At 36.6% G+C, this 24,248-nt stretch overlaps 1 protein-coding gene and 1 pseudogene across 1 annotated transcript; one reads left to right on the top strand and one right to left on the bottom strand.

Moving 5' to 3' along the window:
• Positions 1-1,157: 1,157 nt before the first annotated feature.
• Positions 1,158-6,904, bottom strand: LOC149239876 (putative small nuclear ribonucleoprotein G). The gene is made up of 3 exons (XM_089373566.1): positions 6,754-6,904; positions 1,389-1,510; positions 1,158-1,281 (listed from the first exon to the last, which is right to left on the bottom strand). Exons 1-3 carry the CDS (start codon positions 6,779-6,781, stop codon positions 1,222-1,224), a joined length of 210 nt encoding a protein of 69 aa, XP_089229692.1. The 5' UTR covers positions 6,782-6,904; the 3' UTR covers positions 1,158-1,221.
• A 5,129-nt stretch (positions 6,905-12,033) lies between these two features.
• LOC149239875 (F-box only protein 6-like) lies at positions 12,034-23,848 on the top strand (annotated as a pseudogene).
• Positions 23,849-24,248: the final 400 nt, after the last annotated feature.

Genomic DNA, 24,248 nt, shown 5'->3' with positions numbered 1-24,248 from the left:
ATCCAAAAATGTTAGACAGGAGATTACAACATCTTTGTCATTCTAGGAAGTCAAAAGGTTAAACATTACAACATCACTACCATATTGGGTTGGAGAGCACCTCTCGGCGCAATGAGAGGTTGAATTGAGGCTTCTGTGATCCATAATAGTTGAAAGAATAACTTCGGCGTAAATCACATGTAGACAAACATTTGTCGATGCGTTTCGAACCAACTAGTGTGGTTCATTGTCAGGACCACACTAGTTATTCTTTTAGCAATGAGAGGTTTGCACATTGTCTTTGATCAATGATACGTATCTATGCTTGATAGATGTAATCGAAGGTTAAAACATATTTTCTATTAAAAAAAACGGAGCAAAAGATCCTACATTTAAGTTCAAAGCTAGAAAGGTGATCAACATGCACTAAAACATGGCATGGCCCTTATAGCAAAAGCATGGCTGATATGAATCCAACCCATATGGAAATAAAGGACCTACATTATATAACATCATCAGAACACTAGCTGAGAACATTGCACACACAAACTTATGAAGCCTTAATATAAGGAAATTGTTCCAACCATCTAAAAGCATTCACAGCCAATAAGAATTGATGTTACTATTAAGCATCATGTTAGGATGTGGTTACTATATCAAGCAAATAAACTACATTGTGAAATTCAGTTGTCTACATTGCTGCCATCTTCCCATGCAGCTATTTCAGCCATCTTCTAACTCCTAAAACATGGCATGGCCCTTATAGCAAAAGCATGGCTGATATGAATCCAACCCATATGGAAATGAAGGACCTACATTATATAACATCATCAGAATGCTAGCTGAGAACATTGCACACACAAACTTATGAAGCCTTAATATAAGGAAATTGTTCCAACCATCTAAAAGCATTCACAGCCAATAAGAATTGATGTTACTATTAAGCAACATGTTAGGATGTGGTTACTATATCAAGCAAATAAACTACATTGTGAAATTCGGTTGTCTACATTGCTGCCATCTTCCCGTGCAACTATTTCAACCATCTTCTAACTCCTAAAAGCATAAAAAAGGGGGGGAAGAATACTCTCCATACTTTGCTCATAACATCCATTCAAAATAAAACATTGCAAAAATAGATAGGAAAAATCATTACTGGAATATTTTAACAAATGGTGCATTGCTTACAAAAGTTATGTACCCATGAATCTCCCAAACATGAAAAGGTTTCAAAATAAATTATTATGACCTATTGACCGGTTCCAAAGCTTCAATCATCACAACACTGTTCCCTCTGATGACCTGCAGATAAGAAACAAAACAAATGAATCTCCTAGTAAATTGAATTTAACTAATTTTATATGACATTGAAAATTTTGAAAACGACATGAGAAAGAGGAAAAACCTACCACCATGCCTATCTCATTTCTTTCATTGCCATTTACTTCGACAGTACCATCCAGGACTAAATTCATGAACTGGTCAAATCCTCGTAGAGTACCAACCACCACTCTGTTGGCGTTCAACTTTACTGAATTCAGAAATTAATTTTCAATATATTAGAAAAGTGAAACAGTAACTAAAAAATAATTGCCTACTCTTATTCTCTACCTCTATTGTGTTTAGGCAAGAAAATTTGTCATGTACAGATATCATGGCAAAATATACAAGCCATTGAATTCATAAATTTAAAGAGATCAAAATGCCTTTCCTTGCAACTAAAAAACATAGGAATTAGATGTCAGACTTATTATCATGCAAAAGAAATTAAGGTATCATTGAAAATGTAATCTATGAGTAAAACAAAAAAGGAAACATCATCACAGCCATAACCAAGCAAAAGGAAATGAAGCAAAAGGGATAAAATATACGGTAGGTAACTATCTACAAATTAATAAACACTAACACAAATGTTTATTAGACAACACAATTTGCTTATTGGGATTCCCACGTGTATCAATCAAGTCAGAATGGAATAGGAAAATAAATTGCAAAGCCAAATGTTCTCTAAACTATGTAATAGTTACCCAGAAAGGGTGAAATCATAAATATTTTATAGTAACATCATATACTTTCTCAAGGGAAAGAAATTATATATGCTTAAATCATATCTTCTGAATATGTCATAAGTCAACTTTTTCATCTGGCTGAGGGAGAAGGGATAATTTAGCAAGCACCTATATTCATTAGATCTGAATCCCTAAGACATTTGAATAGCATCAAGGAAGATTCAAAAGGCACCAATCCTAAAGATGAAGGCTTTGGAAATGGTTTTAATCTTAATGGCATTGAAAATATCTTAATCTTGACTAGGCAAAGAACTATTTATTGCACTCCAAGTTTATAAGGATTGGGAAATCACTGAAATATTGCTGAGCATGGCAGTTAGATTTCATTATCATCATCTAGTTGCTCTATCCAATCTGGTTTATTTCAATAGAAGATGAGAACGTTAGTTTGCAAAGATTGAGTAATGTTGTAAACATGAAGTATGTAAGCAAGTTCGTGCAGTGTAACATGCACAAGCTATTAGGAGAGAATGAGAGTTCTATTCTGCTTTTACCAGTGTTTGCTTAACACATTAGAGGAAGATATATTTTTTAGGAGGAACTAAAGGCACACTATGCTATAAAGAGAATTAATTTCTCAAGCAAGATCTCAAGAACTTGTGAAGCAACATCTTGTATTCAAACAATGAGAAAAAATAATTGCCGACAGACTAGAGGCAGGAAAGTTAATACAATCAATGCCCAGAGTTAGGCTTCAGTTTCCACCACACTCCTAACTGCAAAGGACCGATGAGGAAATCACTGTAAAGAACTTAAAGAGTAGATCCCTGCTGTAATCAGATGGGTTTGGTGGGCACGAAACAACGAGAACAAGACAACTGACAAATCATACAACATGAAAGGACAGCCTTAAAGAAAATGACCTGTTGCATGCAATATATTTGATAAGCTACCAGCAGTTCGGGGAATAGGTATTGGTATCAACTTCCAAGTTAACATAAAAATAGTTGCATCATTATAAATGTCTCTTGTGGGCGTTTCACACTTTCTTGCAGTTGTCTACAGTAGTAACATATCTGATCTATTAATATTCAATACTCTAGAGTTTTCTGATATATATTGACTACAGTAACTGCAGTTTTGTTTCAACATCGTTGCACTTTAAAAATTGCAGATACTCAACTGAGACCAATGCATATCATGACTTGTCATTTTCTTTATGTCTATGAGAAGAGCTGTTTACTCTGCCAATGGCAACCTAAGTGTTGGTTTATAGGCCAGAAGTTCAGGAACTCTCTGCTGCACCTACAGTTTGCTATGAGAGCATGCTCAACCACTAATGAAGTAAAACTAAGTGAAACTTCAGTTATTCTGTAGGTTTTTATTTCAAAGTTTAGTACTGAAGCTTGCGACAGCTGGAAAAAGGTGGCAAGGTAACGATCAGAAAACACAGAAAACAACAAAAATTATTAAATCACAAACAAACAAAAAGTTAAAATCTCATATGTTTGATGTAAATTAGAAAACCAAGAGAAACAACTAAGAACGAAGGTTTCATCTACTACTAGTGGACAGCGGTTGCCACCAATCATCACAATCCAAAATTCCACTGGGCCATTGCACTTGCAAACACTGTAAAACAAGAAGGTGTGCTAGAACGGGAACGTGGTCACTCTAGCTTGGAAAGCTGACTAGTTAAGACAAACTGCACAAGTGCCTATCTTCCCATAAGATGATGAAGAAAAGTAATGTAAACAAAAAATACAATAAATCAAACACAATGTATTTGACACCATGGTTCCATGACAATGTCTGATGTGCCCACGTTGTGGGATTTATTTGGTGGCTTATGATAATGTAGTGAAACCTTAGCCACATCATGGTTTCCATGACAATGTATGATGTTCCCACATTGTGGAAATATATGGTGTCTTATGATAGTGTAGTTAAACCTTAGCCCAACTGTTGAGGTAAGTGCTAACTATTATCCAAAGGCATGATAGTGTAGTTAAACCTTAGCCCAACTGTTGAGGTAAGTGCTAACTATTATCCAAAGGCCCATGCAAGGTAACCATACGAGAACCTGGCAATGTTGGCAGCCTAACCTTCTTCAGCTTTGAAGTCATTATGGAAAAGAAAGTACATAAAGTTGAAGTGGTTTAAATGAACAGTTGAAATTCAGAAATTTCAAGATATTACTAGGAAGGCACAACAGAGGATGCTGCGACTCGGCCTTTGCAGAGTCTCCTCACAAAAGAAGCTAGAGGGAGGAGTCTCTTTTCACAGAACAGGCCTCTGTTAAAGAAGCAACGGGAAACTCTGATGTTTAATTCTACAATCATGAAGAACGATTTGTGAATAGTGAATGAGTTTGCACCAATGTCATCAAAATCTAGATTCTATAGTAGTGAAACGGAACTCAGCATGATACATTGTTTTCTATTGAACCATTCAGTGTACATCGCTGAGTAGCCAACTCAAACAATGTATCTCTTAAGCATGGTTTTAAAACCCAGCCAGGTCGAACCGCTACCTCGTCAAACCAGCCAATTCATTAGGTACAGAGGTCAACCCAGCCAATGACCCCAGTTTGGGCTAAGGTAGACCGCAGTTTGGCACCAAACCGACCATGAACCGGCTGTTTGGTACCACACTGGCATGAACCAGCTGGTTCCATCATAACCCAACCGGGTCATTGAGAGTTCACACATGCGCGGCCGCAGACACACACAGAGCACTTTTGGGTGGGTGTGAGTGGTTTTCTGGGAAACTAGGCGTTGTTTCCCTCCAAAAACAGCCCCTCCAAGCCTATAAAATCATACATCCCCTCTCATTTGCCTCACACATCTCATTTGGAGTTGGGGGAGGTGAGGGGTGATCCTGATTTGGTAGTGCCAGTAGAACTAGAGCCAGTAGCTGAATCAAGCTAAGGCAAACACCAATGGGAAGCACTATTCATGCAGCTCGACCAACTCGTGCTTCTGTTAGGTCTAGTTTTGCTGCGACAACTACTACTACTACTGAGGTTGCAGAGGAATCTGAGGAGTCCTCAGACTCTGAGCCAAATGATGTTTATGTCACTCCTATTGATGATCTGACCAGTCCAGTTTTTCCTTGTTCTAGTTCAAAAACCTGTATGATAGGTGGACCAGGTCAGTTACCGGTCCTAGTTTTTAACACTATGCTCTTAAGCCGAACCTTGTGTAGTAGGCCTTTTCTTGTTTCTCCGATACAAGAATCGAATTACTATGTTTTGGACTTACAATATCCAGGAATACCCCAACCCACGGGATGTTAAAGACCAGAGTTGCACTATTTATTTCATGTAGTGCTAAAATGCTAAAAATAATTGAAGTCACCTCAGTTAGTTTCACTGTGAGGTCCCATGAGTCTGAGACTATCATCAAACATCCTGAAATGGGTATCCCACTTTTAGCTTTTAATGTTGAACATTTACATATGTTAATATTTATAAAATAGGGTAAATACTCCATACTAAGGCCGTATACCATCGTGAGATTCCCCAACACAAAAGATGCAAAAGACCAGGGTTGCACTGTTTATTTTATGTATTTTATGTAGTGCTAAAATGCTATAAAACAATTAGAGTCTGCTGAAAATTTAAAAACACCTCAATTTCTACACTGACTGTGTGAAATCCTAGGAGCCTGAAGACCAGACACCCTGAAATTGGGGTCCCACATTTTACCTGAACACCAAACAAAACAACAATAAGCTTTTAACTTCAAGAAATCCAAACCTCGGCATAAAGCTGAGACTTCTACCCTAAATCCTGAAGACCCGAACTCATATTCAAACCCTCAATAGATCCTCAACCCTGAAATGATGTTTAAACCCTGAACTGATCCTAAACCTTGAAATGATGTTTAAGCCCAGAACTGATCCTAAAACCCTAAACCTTAATTTCTTAACCTTATGCCACTGAAAAGTAAACTACCCATGCAAAACGCCTACTTACATAAACCATCCAGTGTATGTACTGAAGCAACAAGAACAGATCCAAACACAAGTTTAGTTTAACCGAACTGGGGGTGAATTATATACTTACTTCTTGAGATCCGGGGGCTGCCCTGACCTGCTCATGATGCCTCTTAAGAGGGGAAAAGCACAAACAAAAAATGAGCAACAACGTGTGAACAACCCTCAGACTTAGGCTGTCAAACAAACCCTTAACCACATCAATTGGGTTGTCAAACAAACCCTTAACCACATCAGTTGAAAGGAACTTGGATTGTAAACTTTGGAGAAATAACAACAATCTATTCAGCTTTAGAGCATATATTAATCATTGTGCATACAACGCTATCGGAATTAATGCGAACAATAGTAACTATCATACATTTTACACTGAAAATAAGCACGAAAAGCCTTGCGGAAAATAGTTCAATAAACCCTTGGCGAGGGTTGAAACCCACAACAAATAATCAGTAAATTACAGCTTGACAAAATACATATTTTTCTATCATTTCAAAGTAAATATCAAGAGGAAAAAGTCTTAAATTTTTTTTATAACTTCACAGAATTAATAACACAGTATTCATGGTATCTCTGAAATAACTATGAAAAGACTAAGAAGACTAAATTAAATTAGTCATAGCAGGGCCGAATCCTCAAAATAAGTCCAAAACATGAACTATTAAAGTATAATGTTAACCACCGAGAAGATCGGTTCTCAGAGAGATAACCACACAGGGTTATACAATATTAATCTTGCATATAGTAAAACAAGGCGAGGGCCTCGAACCTCCAGAGAAACCTGAATAGTCATGCATGGCTATATCAGCCAACAAATAAAACAGTACGCAGTGGAAGAATTTTCTTCCACCCTAAACAACCCAGCTAACTGGAAACAGAAACCCCCATTAGGCAAGGAAGATCAGAGACGTTCAGTATTCCAACCTTAAAAAACCTTAAATTCATTAAAAAAAACCTTAAATTAGACGGCTGATTTCTGTTCCATCGTCTAACAATAGATCCGACAGCTACTATTAGGACAGAAAGGCATTTTGGGGGTTTATTTCAAAAGGAAACGCCTTACGACGTAATTATCAATGCCTATGCTTTCCACACTCAACACAAAATTTGAGATTTGGGCAGATTTAGCTAGCTGGTTGTTGTTATTATTTCTGAATAAAAAATACTTATGTGACTTGTTATTAGTAGAGGTCTTGCTTGACTTTATTTTTAATACTGAAACTTCATTAGTGAGTGACTTTAAATATTTAGTCAAGCTTTCAATGTCAATTGAATCCTTTTCTTTAGCCTTATTTGAAGAGGCTTGAGACTTCTTTCTAGTCTCCTTGGAGTCTTTATATTCTTCATCATCAGTAATAGCTCCAATGGCATGCAAGTATTTCTCCATCATGATTACTTTTACAAAATTTAAAGCCAATGTCTCCTTTGTAAATCTCTTAACAAAAACATAAAAGTTTGTTGGCAAGGCATCTATATAATAATCTATAGTAATAAAATCATGAGGATGTGTGTTTCAAGGGAACTTGTTCAATTTATGGTTAAACGTTTCATTAAAATATTTGACTTTTTCCTTTTCCCCCATCTTAATATTTCCAAGTTATTTTAATAGCATGGTGAGAGTTCTATCATCAGTCAAAAAAAACTTCTTAAAATCCCTCGAGCCATGGATTTAATTAACAGGTAGACTACGATGCCATACTATTGCTCCACCTTCTAAAGTGAACGGAAAGAGTATACAAGCAACATCAGCATATTGTACCTCTAGCATTCGTAGATGCATGTAGAATAATCAATATGGTCATCTGCCTTAACCTTCTTGTCAGGATCAAACTTTGATAGCTACTTCTTTGGATGTTTAGGAATTATATGAAGATTATCCAGGAGATTGAGTGGCCCTTGGGCCATCCAATCCAGGTCTTGATCAACCATGTCTTCATCTCCTTTTTCTTCCTCCTTTTCTGAATCAGATGATCCTTCTCCTTGACTATTCAAGTCTCCGTTAAACTCAAAATCAACTACCAGTTGTTCTCCGTTAGAGAGAACAAGATCTTCCCCATACTCTTAATTTTTTTAGGGTTGGTTCATGGAAACAGGGTGGCTGCTACATCCATGGGAAAAATACAGGCATATCAACCTGAAGGGATCTACCTGCCGGCCAGTCAAGCAAGGCCTAACCCCAAGGGTGTCGAGGAGATTTGACCCTGTGACCTCCCAACTTGTGAGGTACTTAGTAACGAGAACTCGACCAACTGAGCTAACCCTTGGGGCTCCTTGTATTCTTCATTAACTGGTGGAAGAAACTCCTATTGGAATGTGTCTTTTGAAGAATCTACCAATTCCTTAAGAGTGGAAAAAATCGAATCTTCCACTGATGTAATGAATACACCAGTACGAGTTGTTTCTTTCTTCTTTGGGTGATGAGGAAGATTATGAGCAGCGGGAAGTAAACTGATAAATTTTCCAAACTGATGGGTAATAGGTCAAATTTGCTAGATTTGATCATAGGTAACTTCATAGGCTAACTCCGAACCAAGTTGAGAAGAACCTCCTACCTCAGGAATACGAATTGGGTTGGAAATCGAGATATTATTGACTTGTCCAGAAGATGAATGATTGGGATGTGATGAGTTATCATCCATAAAAAAGTGGCTGCGCTCCTTCTAGCACCAGAATGTTGATGGTGCTGGATCCCATCAAAATACAGGGGATATACTCGATAAGAAGTCCCAATTAGACCTCACATTTGGTGTAGGAGTTCCATTAGGAAATATGGGCCGATTTCCATTAACTTAGTGATTTGCCTTGGCTTAAGAAATTAGCATGAGAGAGTACCACACATGTGATTTCGAATGAGCAAGAGAGTGTGCCTTTTGGAATGTTCAATTGTAAATGTATCAATGATCTTTCACTGTAAGAAATAAAAGCGAGTCTCTAAAATAAAAGTAGTAGTACTAATCTAGCAAAGACGAATGCATATAAACAAGGAAGAATTGTTAGACATCAAGCGAAATAGTTCACATATATGCTAATGATCATTAATATCACCACACTGTTACAACAGGTTTAGCACCAAATTCATCGAAATAGTTCAATTACTTTAGTACATGTGAAAGCCAACATAAACCACAAACATTAGAAGAATAGTCCCAAAACATAAATGATCCATGCATAAAAATGTGTTGGACGAATGGATTCGAGTGTTAAGAAAAAGGTCCAAGATACATGAGTACAATGAACATCACTATCTCTAATAGTGGAGAGTGAAAGCCACTACTTTCTCCCCAAAAGTACTATCTCTATCTCTCTAATGCCTTGTGGGAGAATCCAACATGAAAAATTATTTTGCTTGAGTAATGAGGCTCCTTTTATAACTTGAGGAATTACCTTTCATATCCCCATGACTCTTGAGTTTCTCTTATGACTTTTCAACTTCTAATGATCTTTGGACTTCTATATAACTCTTGGACTTCTAAATTACTTTTGGAATAGAATTACATGTCTTTTGGACTTCTTCATATGACTCTATAGAAAATTTTAGGGGCGAATCTTAGCCCAAGAGCGAAATTTAAGGGGTTTAATATTTTGGAAGGGCGAATTTTTTATATTACACTCATTTTCTATAGTTAGTCCAAAATTTATTTAAAAAAAGAATAATTATTATATTTTAGCCATAAAAAATAAAGCGGATAAACCTTGCAAAGGCCCGATTTGCCTGATTTATAAGTTAGATTTGCTTGCAACCGCCCCAATTCCCTAGTTTGCAGGTCTTATTTGGTTGCAATCGCATCTACCATTCCAAGGTTGTAATCGCCTCTACCATTACAAGAAATCAAGGTTGAAATTGTCTCTACCATTCCAAGAAATTGAGGTTACAATCACCTCTACCATTCGAAGAAATCGAGGGTAGGGTTGAATTCGGGGGATTCACTTGTATCAATTAGACTGTCTCCATTGTTGAGATGAGGGAGTGTAAGATGTGCGTGTGTGAAGTGTAAAGTGCGGGTGTGTCCTTTGTCTAATGCACTCTTATTCTAGGCAAAGTGGTGAGCCTTTGTACTGTGTTAATTGTTTGTAGAAAATCCTTTGTTTTGCTCGCCAACAGGGCTGGACGAATTGTACTGTGTTAATTTTTTGTGGAAAATCCTTCATTTTGTTAGTCAAAAGGGCTAGACAAATTGTTTGGTTGGTTCTCAGGGTTTGAGTGATGTTCTGGATCAAAGAGCCCCTTCACGAAAGCAGGATGAGATCTAGGAGAGGGCCATTTAGTTAGGACCTAGATAAACTGTTACCTAGGATGAGACTTTGGGTTTTGCGAAAAGGATCACCTGCACCCGGACTTACATCGAATTTCTTACTTTTAGATCCATTAGGTGAAGTCTGTATTCTGGTCCGCTTTCTGTTTTTCTTTTTGGTCTGTATGACGAAGAAGCTTCTTCCTTACTTCCATAGGGAGGTAGAAGAAGGAGATACCGGGTGACCTCCCTGTTTAAGCACATCTTCAATAGGATATTGTGAAGCGCCACTTATTAGAACTGAACTATTTCACATTTCCCGCGGGAACACATTTTTTTTGTGCTTTCAGGTTTTCCCATATCCATTGGTATATCTATTTTATATTTCTCTTCTAGTGATTAGTTTTTCATCTTTGATATGTTTGGCTGCATGCGCAAATATTTTTCATAAATCTTAGATGTGTACATTTTTGTAAAGTTTTATTTGTTTGTGTATAGTAGGCATTGTGGCAAGGAGGACATCATATGTTGGGATGCAAAGTGGTTTAGGTGTAGGTGGACCTGGAGGCAAGGGTGGTCATGGAATCTTAAACATTGGTAAAGCTAATGTGATGAAGCTAGATAAAAATTCAAAGGACAAGGTTTGTATTTCAAAATATTCATGTCTTCTCTTGTGGAGTTTCTGTTTCCTTATCTAAAGTTTTTAATTATAGACCTGTATCTCAATGTTGCAGAACAAAATATTCTTATAGAAAATATTGTATATTCTATTTGGCCTTGTATCAGTATGGTGCTAGTTGCATGAATACACCAAATTGAAGCCTCAACTGCTATGATGTAGCTTAAAATTTTGAATTTATAAGGCTTAGATGTTTTAGCATCATATTACGATGTAAGATCAGTTATTTCTCTCCCTTGCTGATCGTTATGAGATTCTTTCACATTTTATGCATTTATTTTCTTATATGTATGTTGCTGAGCCTGTCTACATTTTCATCCACATTTGTTTAGAATTTCGAATGCCATCTCTTTTTTTGTTACTTCATGGTACAGTACATGTTGTCTTAATGTACGTTGCAATTTTTCTCAGTGTTCTCTGTTTTGGGTTGGATACTTGTATTGATATGCACACTACCTATTTCTCTTCAGTATGTTTTGATTATTCTTTCATAGAGAAATTCAGCACTTTGTAATGGTCCTGTTAAACATTTAGCAGTTTTCATACAATAAAAGTTCTTCACGTTGTGCCACTTGATTTCAACTTCCAGATTTTTAGTTTTCAAGTTCAGTCACATATGCTACATGTTTCCTGCATTATGATCAAGGTACTATTTAAGGATGTAGCCGTTGTGATGAAGCAAAGCAAGAGATCATGGAGTTGGTGCATTTTCTTAAAAATCCTAAAAAGTACCAAGAGCTAGGAGCTAAAATTCCAAAAGGAGACCTTTTAATGGGTCCTCCTGGCAGAAACAGAACAAAACATTAATGGATATAGCTTGATCCCCTGCGACTATGGACTATGCTATTATAAGAGTAAAAAGAGAACATATAAACTATAGACAAAGATCAGCGATCACTTCCTGCCAATTTCACTACCTTTTGCAAAGTCTTGTTACTCTTAAAATGGGAGCTGCAGTTTGAATGGAATTGCAGTACCCTAGAATTTCTTTTCTCTTTAATTTGGGAGATTTTTTTTGTGCGTCTTAGAACAACTTGACATGTAATTGTATATAAATATATGATTAGGATATATTTAATAGTTGTGATGTTCGTATTGTCTATTAAAACCTAGTTTTTTTTGTTTATGGTAAGGTATCATGGGAATGTAAGTGAGAAAATGTGAAACAGGTGATTATCATGACCTTGAGAAATTTGGTGGTTTACTCATTTTGAGATGGTGTATAGATTCATGAGCAAATCATCCAAGAAGATTGCTTCTGCATTGGCTTGCCTAGTATTTGAATGTCCATAGGAGTTCAATGAGCTTCTTTATGGCCAATACATATCTCCAAATTCTAGAGCTACAATTTCAAAGATGAAGTGTTTCTTGTAATGGAAATCATTGGCAATTATATGAGAGGGGATAGCTATGATAAATCGATTCATTATAAAACTATAAGCCTTGATAGTTTCTCAAATTGTCTACAGAATAATAATTTTGGCCTCTTGTATGCAAGGGATTTTTTAAAAATATTCTCTATGTATATAATGAGGGTACTTATTTGATGTTAGACATTATAATTCACAAAAAAATTGAAATACAAATATGGGATGGAAGTGGGAATGTTGTGTATTGTGGTATAATTTCAGTGTCATCCAATCAGAAGCTACTCTAAATGTACTTGAAACCCATCATTTTATTTTTCACCCGTGGGAGTCCCACATGTATTGTGTGTGGGTCCATGCTTAGTCTCACATTGTCTACAGAATCTGCTTTCAAAATCTGGCTGAAAGTAGTATTTTCATGATTTATTTTTTAGAAGATAAACATAAATCAGTTGCAGTAGGACATTTCCAGGATGGGAAATTCCCCATTTGACCAAACAACATGGTAACTAACTAGTCAACAGGAATATTGTGAAATATATATTAAGGTAGTTATTGAAATTGAATAAAAATGCATGGTTTACTGATCAAGAGAATAAAAAGTGGCATTTGATAATTCATCAATGGTAGTGTACATATGCATGCTATTGTAGACTTGGATACAATTGTAAAACTTATTATCTCAATTCTTCAAACAAGGACAATGATGAATTGATAATGTTGGGAAATGACCTTGAACTTATGACTTGCGAAGTTTTTAAGGGAGAAAGAGGATTTTTGATTTCTTTTTAGATTGGTTCTTGTCGTGAAGGAATAGAGCGAAATACAGGGACTGCAGACCGTTGATATTCCATATAATTTGTGGGAGAATATCTTGGATAGATTACCGATTTCGAACATGTTCAAGATGTTGAGAGTTTGCACATCCTGGAATCCAATGGTGTGCAGTTGGATTCATTTCTGATGGCCTATAATAGGCTACCCCTACAAGACCTTTTATTCATTCCGTTTGCAGAAAATTGTAATAGAAATGTTGTTGTTTCCTATAATCCTACATATGACAAGTGGGTTGTTATTCCCATGTCCTACATGTTATATTCATGCCCTTGTTCTATAACATGTTCAAGGCTTTGTAAGCCTATAGTATTAGGTGGGGGTCTATTGGTAGCAGAGAATAGAAAGGGATCCCTTGTTGTATGTAATTTGTTCATCCAAACCCATAGGATTTTGCCTCCCGTGTTATCTATGAAGTCTCCCAATGTGGTAGCAATGGTGGTGTATCCAAAGAGAGACAATGAGTATCAAATTTCAGTTAAAAGTATTGTTGATGGGATTTCTTCACAGGTGTATGATTCTAGGAGTGATTCATGGAACATTTGTGGTAGTTTTGAAGGGAGTTTTTCTATGTTGGGGCATGCTACTCATTTAGATGGTTTTTTGTTCTACCTAACCCATGGTCCTGATCACTTGCTGGTCTTTGATGTTGATGCTGGAACTTGTGATTTGGTTGAGATTATCATGCCCCTTATGGTTTTCCTGCATATACTGGAGCATGAGGGGTCCTTGATTCTTGTTGGGGGTATCGAGGAGCTTGGAGTTTTGAAGAAGATTAGTATATGGGAGCTCTATGAGTCTATCAAGCAATGGCAGAAAGTGTGTAGTATGCCCGATCATCTCTTCAGTAAATTCAGTCATGGTAATCTTAACCACTTTTTTGCTGTTGGTATTTGGGGCAAGATTTTCTTTTACAAAAAACATGGTAAATTGGGGAGAATTTTAGCCCAAGTGTGAAATTTAAGGGGTTTTGCATTTTAGAGGGGCGAAATTTTTATAAATCACCCATTTCATATAGTTAGCCCAACTTTTATTTAAAAAATAATTATTTTTTCATTTTCGCCCAAAGAAAAAGGGGCATACAAACCATGCAAAGACTCATTTGGCCCGATTTTCCCGGTTTGGGAGGTTATATTCCCTTACAATCGCCCGATTTTCTGCTTTGCAATGTTAAATTCGTTTACAATCACCCATTTTCTGGTTTGGGAGGTTGGATTTGGTCCCAATCATCCTTATTTCATGGTTTGCAAGGGTGATTCGGTGAATGGCTCCCTGTTTTCAAATCTGGTTTTCATCGATGGAAAGGGTGTATAAATTTGATAGTTTCAGATTCCTCAGTTTGTGAATCCTCCATTTCTAATTTTTGAATTGGTGACTCCTTTCAAGCAACGCCAGGGACCTACCTAGAGGGAGATCGTAAGCAGAGAAACTCACTCAAGAACATAACAATATAGCCAAACCTTCAAGCTTCTCTTCTCTCCTTAATGAATCCTCCTTTCACCTACATGCAACTTTTAAGCCCCCATAAGAGCAACACATGGAGACTGCCTCCTTCTTCTATAAGGCAGGCCTAATTCAAGCTACGACTAGGACCTTGGAACCGAAACTTGAGGTACGTGAAATGAGTTCTTATCCTTTCCAGATATTCTTTAGTGATATAGAAATTTGATTTATGATGGTAGCATTCTATTTTCCTAATTTGGTGATCTGATTTGCTTGATTTTCGATATTCTTTGCCTTCTGAAAAGTGGCAATTTGTATTATACTTCTGAGTTCAATATTTGATCTTAATTTCATGATTTTGAATTTTGTCATCATGGATAGTTTGTTGGCTTCGGTCCTCGGAGGACCTTCACCGATTCAGGACATGCCCGAAGGATCATTCTTGGATTTCATTTCTTGTTTCTTATTTTGGGCATTGCCCCTCATTCTCTTTGGGTCACAACAGAGGAATAGGACTAAGTTTGACATTCACTCCTTACCGTTCCCCTCATCTATGGTCATAGATGTTCACCATGCTCATCGAACGGAAATTCTTGTCTATTAGTACTTTGCCTTGGCTTGATGTAATTTATTTTCAGGTGTTCTGTAATTTTGTACTTTTCAGACTTAAAGCCCAGTATTATGAAATAAATTACAAAATTTATTTCCTGCTTGTATCTTCCATCCATGTTGTCCCTGATCTTGATTTCAATGTAAGAACAAGGCTCTCTGTCAATGATGCAACAAAACTAATGTAAGCCATGTAATTGCTCCTTGGATCTGTCAAGTGTGCTCAAATGGAATCTCATGGTAAAGTGCACCTTTGAAGAAGTCTCCAACAAGGTAACCAGACTTCTTCTATCCATTCCCTCAACAATGAGTGGTGCTTGGGAAAAGACAGAACAAGGTGCATAACCTCCAAGTTTGTTAGGCCCCTATACTACTAGTGTAACCCCTTATTGTTATTAGTACAACCCACTTATTATATTGATGTACCCATGTAGTGGCCATATTGTTACTATTGTGCCCCATAGAAGCCCACTATTGTTATTATTGTGCCCTTACATTATTATTGTTATGTCGGCTTTGATTATGTTATGACCCCTTAGACTCCTATATATAGAAAGGGGGTCTTTTCATTTGTATCATCCAAGAATTGTTCATTTGTGTAATGTAAAGGAGGTTGCCCCCTCGAAGAGGCTGAATTCTAATGCATTGATCTCTCTTTTCTATCTTTTTGTGAGCTGGTTTCATAACATTTGGTATCAGAGCTTTGGATTCTAGGGTTTCGCTGCTCCAAACAGGTCATCGTGGCATTTTCGCTATAAAATTTTTCTGTGACGTTTCAGAAGCTAAAAAAAAGCCCATTTGAGGCGAAATCGCGTTGAATCTCGGGTCCGAATTTCAGAGCTTTTCGCGCTATATTTGCGGAGATATGATCTGAGTAAGTTGGTCTTTTTGCAGACTCCTGAATTACATTCCAACCAAGTGACCTGGGGAAAATCATCATAACTTTCTCTCTGTGCATCGGACTGAAATTTTGTAAGAAGGTGTAGAAAGAGGACGGATTGTAGTTTCTTTTATATATTTTTCAGTGCCAAAGGTTGAAACAGTGACACGTGGCACTTCATACAATTTCGCTCTTTTGGAAAGGTCTATAATCAAGTCATCTTGGGAGATTGTGCATAACTCTTTCTTGGAGAATCCAATTTGGATCAAACTGGTGGCATTGGAAAGAGGACGCAGAGGGCTACTGCAGGTCACAATTTCAGAACTTAAAGATCCAAAAGTACAGAGTTACAGTCGTTTCAAGATCGAGATCCTAAAATCAAGAAAAAGCAAGATGAGGAAGTTTGATGGCAAGGATCCGGTAAATTGGATACTTCAGATGGAGCAATATTTTGATTTACATGGTGTACCACTGTTACAAAAGGTATGTATTGCATATTCATATTTAGAACCGGATCAATTTTTATGGTATGAAGGGCTTTGTTCTCGTAACAACTTGTTACGTGGTCAATTTTCACGGAGGAAATGATAGCACTTTATGAGGATACAAAGAGCAACACCTTCTTTAGAGCAACACCACAACAATTGGAAAGAGTAAAAGGGATTTGTGACATAGTGGAAAGCAAAATTATGGAAACCAGGAAGCATACCCCTCACAACTATAAAGATGGAAGTGTTGTTTCTCCTAGCCTTCCACAGCCTATAAGGGTTACACCACAACAATTGGAAGAAAAAACAGAAAAAGGGATTTGTTACAATTGTGATAGAAAATGCACTAAAGGTCATAAGTGTGGTGAGAAGAAATGATTTTACATAGAATATGAAGAGGAGGAAGAAAAGGATCAATAAACATCAAAAGAAGAGGATATACGCAAGAATTACCACTCCTCAAACTCTCAAGATAGAAGGACATATCAAGAAGAAAAAGGTGCAAGAAGTGAAAGATCACATCGAGAAAGAAGAAATGAATCCAACCATATCTTGTAATGCATTGGTCGAAATTACCACTCAAACTATCAAGATAGAAGGACATATCAAGAAGAAAAATGTTCAAGAAGTGAAAGATCACATCGAGCATCAAGAAATGAATCCGACCATATCTTGTAAAGGATTGGAAGAAATTACCACTCTTCAAACTCTAGAGATAGAAGGACATATCAAGAAGAAAAAGGTTCAAGAAGTGAAAGATCACATCGAGCATCAACAACAAGTTCTCCAACTTTTAAAGGATAACGCCACTTTGGTGCAAAATCAAATGAAACAACAGGTAGATCAACATTGTAGTGAAAAATGTTTTGATGTAGGTGATTGGCTATTTTTATTGCTACATCTAAAGCGAGCTATTTATGAGAAGGAAATGTTGAAAATACTACATGCACTTAAAAAATGGCGACCTTACCGAATGGGAAGACTCTTCAAGGTAAAAATGGATCATGATAGTCTTAAATACTTTTTGGAACAACTATTATCTTTAGAAGAACAGAAAAAATGTGTCACAAATATGTTGGGTTATGACTTTGACATCATCTATAGAAAATGGAAGCAAAATTTTGTTGCAGATGCACTCTCCAGAAAGGATGAGGATGTGGAAGCATTGTTTTGTGCTATTTCTATTATCCAACTAGATTCGATAAATGAAGCAAGGGATGAATGGAAGAAGGATGAAGAAGTATGGCCACTTATTCAAAAGTTGCAAAAGATCCCAATTCAAACAATATTGCCAGAAATTGAAGAGGAAGGAAAAATCACATTGGAACCTGAAGCAATTATAGAAACAAGAACCCGATAGATATGAAATCGATCAATTTCAGAGTATCTCATCAAGTGGAACAACTTACCCGCTGAAGATTCCACATGGGAAGACAAGAATTTTATACAGAAGCATAAAGAACTACTCAAGCGTTGAGGACAACACTTTTTGAAGGAGAGGGGCATGTTAGGCCCCTATACTAATAGTGTAACCCCTTATTGTTATTAGTACAACCCACTTATTATATTGATGTACCCATGTAGTTCCCATATTGTTGCTATTGTGCCCCATAGAAGCCCACTATTGTTATTATTGTGCCCTTACATTATCATTGTTATGTCGGCTCTAATTATGTTATGATCCCTTAGACTCCTATATATAGAAAGGAGGTCTTTTCATTTGTATCATCCAAGAATTGTTCATTTGTGTAATGTAAAGGAGGTTTCCCCCTCGAAGAGGTTGAATTCTAAGGTGTTGATCTCTCTTTTCTATCTTTTTGTGAGTTGGTTTCATAACAAAGTTTCTCTCAAAATTCCACTGAACTCCAAGGGTCTTTAATTATGCTTGGTGAGAGAGGAAATCCCGTAAAAACTTTAAATTCCCCCTTCATTTTCATGGGATAACATTATGAGAACTGATAAACAACTCAAGTCTTGTACTATAATACCGCTTTGCAAAGTTGTTCACAAGTCAAGTTCAAGCCTTCAACAATGCTTATGCTTTTCTTTATTCCACATTGACTATTAATGCACTTCAGAAGATTGACCGCGAGGAACAAGTAGAGGTCCTCAAAATTGGTAATGAAGAAAAAGAAGAAACAACAAAGGTCTAAGGCATGGAAGAAGCAACACAATATTATGATTGACTAAATTTTTCTTTTCATTCACCTCATATTCTCTTATGTGTATTTCGTTACTTTGTACAATTTTGTTTATTATGTGTAAGATTATGCATAGGGAAAGGGTTTTTTCAATGTAAAAAGTAGGATGAGATGCTAGGAACATATATGTTAAAGTAACTAAAATAGATGGACAAATATGTGTGGAATATTCTCTAGAGGAAAATGCATAAATAGCTCACCAATCATCCATTTTGAGAGCAAGGAATTGGCTAAGTGCAATGAGTATCTACTTATAAAATTTTGTGATAAAGAAGGAATTTCATTGACTAACATTGTTGCGTTCTTCGTTGATTGAGAGGTTTGTGATCTATAGTTAGCTGTTTAGTTCCAAGTTCTTTTTCATGTTGAACTTCAGTATTAAAGTACCTTGAATCTTAAGAAGGCAACCAACCATGGAATACTAACTTGAACCATTTTCATTTTTACAAAGCTTTCTCTCACTCTCTCAACACAATCACACAGATGATCACACACATGCAGATGATGGACATATTGCCATTTTTTTTATATAGGAAAATAAGCTACATGTCAAATCTCATTTATGCAGATTGGTTATACCTCGTTAATTAGTACATTTAATACATTCTTCATTATCTCATCAGAAGACCATTAGAAAGACACAATAAACATCAGTTGGACATATTGTGTTTATTTTTTTTATTCTTGTATTGTTGGGTCCTAAATACTAATGTTTTTTGTGAAATATTCCTACTCTTCAGTAAGCTCTGCAGTGAAATTCAAATTTAAAAAAAGTTCACTTGAACCTGTATGATAATGTTAGTTTATCTTGGTTTTGTCCATGCTGCAAAAACTGTTTAGTGCAAATCAGAAATTTATAACAATTGAGAAATATTTGTCATCCTCTCTCTCAAGGAATGTAACTGAGGGTTTTATGTTTCCTTAGTAAAATATGCTCATCTCTCAGAAAATAATTTGAATACTGAAAAAATTCTGGCAAGTGTGATTTTTATTTTTCTATCTTTGAGCTGAACAGTTCTTAAAATGCTCATCTTATCATGGCCATTTTAGACCTGAGTCTACATGATGGATGTTTAGTGAACTCTTTACATAAGTTTTGAAGGTCAATTATGTGCTAGGTAATGTTGTGCATTAGTATTGCACTTGGGTTTTATGGTGAACAATTATGTGCATTAGCATTTCAATTTGGATTTTGTGATAGATAAGTTTACACCTTAATATTCCATTTTCAACTTTGATATCATAATGTTGATAATTGATTGCTCTTTAAAACGTTATCAGGTTGCATTTAAGGACTATCCTCATTCAAGGCATTGTTGCGTAAGTTTTCCTTTCAACAACACACCTCATGAGAAACAGTGTGCCTTGGTAAGCTTACTGAGGCATAGTCCATTTAAGTACAAAAAGTTTGGAAGAAAATATATTATTTGTTAAAGTTTGGTTTGAATTATACAAGTGATTTTGTGATGTATGTTGTATTTTTATGTGCTTGGTATGTACATAGATATTTCTTGTGATAATATTGTATTTGAAGAGTACTTATCTAGGACATTGCTTCTCATGTAATTCAATTGTGTAGTGCCATTACTATGTATGTGACAAGCCATGTTTGACTTGGAGCCAAGGAAAGTCCATGACTGATCACTGCCATGCCTCAGACAAAGAAGAGAAATGGAGGAAATTAAGACATTCCTACAAGTTGAACAAAACATAGATGATATCACCACCCATAGTTGATGATGTCATACCTCTATTATCTAGTGGGAGATCTACATTTCTGGTTGGTGGATGTAATCAAGAGGGTGCAGAGGTAGTTACATATATTCCCTCGAACATTTTCCAGAATGCAACAAGTCAATCCAGGCCTTCTTCATTGACAGACCCTGTCTTTTCAGAATGGCCTTTTTATTCTGCTACTCTATCCAGTCATTTGATTGGCCAGAGTAGAGGCATTCTTGCAAGCTCAATGAGTTCCATAGATCCAGCTAGAAAAAATAATAGCGATGGTAGAAAAGTAGTCACATCTACTTTTCCAATAAGTAGTCATGGTGGTGTGCATCAATTCAAGTCTTGCTCATCTACAGAACATCTGAATACTGGGATTTAAGTATGAATACTCCTACATTAACCACCCACGGGCTTCTTGAGGATGAATTTATTAAGATTGTAGATTTTATCCATGAGGGGATTCCACACAAGCCCCGAAACCCTTATAAGGATCACAAAAAACCTTCGTGTGTGTCATCACTACCACATTGCAACAAAGCTTATAGCTAATATTTCTAATCGAGAAATTATTGTGAGGCATGAAAATCGTTTCCATCATTTCAAAGATGGGGTATGCTCATGTGGGGATTATTGGTGATGCCCTCTTAAAAGACAATAAACATAACAGTTTACACAGCAAGAAGCATGAAGACATGCTTTGGTTGACAAAGGGTCGTTGCAATTAGTAGCTGATAGAGTAAGGTGTTTCGAGATGGAAGGATCAATAATTTGTCAGTGCAAATTATTCTTTCATGTAGACATGCTTTTGTTGACAAAGGGTCATTGCAATTAGTAGTTACTAGAGTAAAGTGTTTTGAGATGGAGGGTTAAACAATCTGTTGATGCAAATTACTTTGAGTTACAATTTTCCTATTGGACAAACTATTATGAATCACGTCATTGAACTAAAAACACAAAGTAAAGGATGAAATGAGCCCAACCAGAAACATGCAACATGGAGAAACAAGCATCTACTAACTGTCTCACTATCTCTGAGACTACTTGTTTCAGTGTTCACAATAGGAATTGCGATATATTCTTTCAATAACTAATTTCATTTTGTTAGTATTGTTTTCCTACAGAGAAGCCCAACTCTGATTGTGAGCAGTCCAATATCTGATGTTAGAAGATACAAATTCCAGATGATATCCTGTGGACCTTTTGTTCCTTGATTAAAAACTGGGTTGCAATCAAATAATTACTAGTTTTTCTATTAGTTCTACTTTTTTGGTCCTCTTTTTTGGTTACGACAAGAAAGTTTGGAGACATTGGGAGTAACATAGCAGACAAGTGTCATTCTGGGTGGTCATTTGGTGCAGTTGGTAGATTTCAAATACACTCTATAATTTTAGATACAATGAATGTTTTGGAAATATGGAGGCTTCAACTTGGATTAGTTTATGGCAGATGCGCAAATGTAGAAAGATATCTTATTCCCAGGATTTCTCAAGTTGAAGAAGTTGTGTAATTTGCAAAGAAAGAATGAATGGTATGGAAAATACTTCACTTGAAAGTCATCCCCCTTTTAAATCATATTCTCATTATAAAGTTATGTTTTTTTCTTGTTCTTGTTCTCCACAATTTCCAGTCCAATGATTGCAATAATTGAGTTTTTAACTGAATTGTTCTTTTTTAAACAGGAACGTTTGGGCTTATAGTGGGCACTGGTTAATTTTTCTCTGCATCCATTTGTTGTCAAGGTTGTTGGGACTTTTTCCAGCCTCAGATGAAAATTTTACTGGAGCCCACCTGTCGGGATTTGAACTTGAGCTATCTTCACAACAAGCAGTTGGACTTGCCACTAAACCTTAGCTAGATGGACATATATCTAACTATTTTATAAGTAGTTGGAGGTTAGTTTTTGTATCCAATTGTACCAATTTTTTATTCCTGTAAACTGACACAAAGGCAAAAAATTGTTGGAATGTCTCTATTTGGTCACGCCCCAATATTTTATGTGCATCCTAGAAATTCCTGTGCAGTTGGATTAGTTATTCAGATTGGAATGCCTCTTTTTGAAATCAACTCGTAAGTGGTATTAGCACAACATTACCTATTCTTACGGCTCTAACTAATTTCTCCTTCCTTGAACAAATACACTTAGGAGAAAACCATCTTACTGACACCCTACCTTTTTCCATTGAAAAACTTCCCCACTGTCTGTGTTCAATTTGAGCCACAATGAAATAGGTGGAAAAATACCATCAGAGATTGGAAAACTCGCTAATCTGACATACCTTAATTTAGAGTGGAATATATTCAATGCATCTATTCCTTCAACACTTGGCAGACTTCAAAAGCTGGAAAGATTGTATCTAGGAAAAAACAAGTTACAAGGAAAGATCCCAACGAAAATTGGTAGGATACAAACATTAGGACTCTTATCTCTAAGCCAAAACAAGTTCTATGGACAAATTCCTCACTCTTTGGGTCAACTGAAATAGCTGAGAGACCTCTACCTTGATCAAAACAAATTATTTGGAAACATATCCCCCAACATAGGAGATTGCCTGAGATTGGAGATGTTGGACCTGGCTCACAACAGGTTCCATGGAAATATACCACGAACAGTTGCAGGGCTTCCAAATTTTCAATTCTTCTTCAACTTGTCCAACAATTTATTAGAAGGTCCTCTGCCTTTGGAAATTAGCAAAATGACCATGTTTCAACAAATAAATGTTTCTTTCAATCAGTTAACGGGTTCTATTCCAAGCCAACTTGAAAGCTGCACAAAAGTACAATATCTCAATCTGTCGTTGAACTCATTTGATGTCCCAATTCTTGATTCACTTGGGAAAATGGGCTTTCAGGAGGACTTGGATTTATTTTTCTACACTTTATTAGGCACAATAAAAATGTCCCTAGAAAACCTTAAAATACATCACCATATGAACTTCTCTTTCAATAAGTTGATGGGGGAAGTTCCTAAAGGCAGGATTTTCCGAAGACATATGAGCGGAGCATTCATGGAATATTTCGATCTAAGCAAACAATGGGTACATTTGCCACCATGTCCATCACCTATTGCCAATATTCACAATAATCATTGGCTTGTGAAAAGGGTAATAATTCCTTTTGGAATTTGTGTTGTTGTAATATGCATTTTATTCATTGGATTCTTAATTTGGAAACATGGCAAGGGACAGGTTCGAGGAGAGATTTCCTCGAGATTATAGAAGCTATTCCTTGGAATTCAGGCCCTCCAAGAATTTCACAGGAGGAACTTATTTCTACAACTAACCGACTTAGTGGTGCGAACTTGTTAGGAGTTGGTAGTTTTAGATCAGTCTATAAAGGAGTCTTGATCGATGGCACGTTGGTTGCAATCAAGGTCCTCAATTTGCAAAATGAAGAGGCTCACTGAAGTTATATTAGTGAATGTAATGAGTTGGGAAAAGTTAGACACCAGAATTTGATCAGAATCATTACCTATTGTTCAAACCTTGATATCAAAGCTTTAGTATTTCCTTATTTGCAAAATGGCAGATTAGAAAAGTGGTTATACCTTGGTGAAGATGTATGTCAATTGAGCTTCAATCAAATACTACACACCTGTTGGCTTATATGGGCCTGACCCAAGTTCAGAAGAGTTATTTAGCCAAACAAATCCTGCAGCTACCGACCCTTTCAACAACAGCCCGCAGAGCGCGGACTGAGGTCTCACCCGAGGTAGCAGGGGAGGGTGCTTGAACCAGGTTTCCGCACCCTAGGGATGTCTTGGTGTGGTTTGGAGGTTTTGCGCGCTGCTGCTCGGTATTCGAACA

Source organism: Pinus tabuliformis, chromosome 8 (genome assembly GCF_031772625.1).
Source record: "Pinus tabuliformis cultivar Carrire ecotype Pingquan chromosome 8, CPIR1, whole genome shotgun sequence".
Taxonomy (NCBI): Eukaryota; Viridiplantae; Streptophyta; class Pinopsida; order Pinales; family Pinaceae; genus Pinus; species Pinus tabuliformis.
This window is presented reverse-complemented; position numbering and strand designations above follow the sequence as displayed.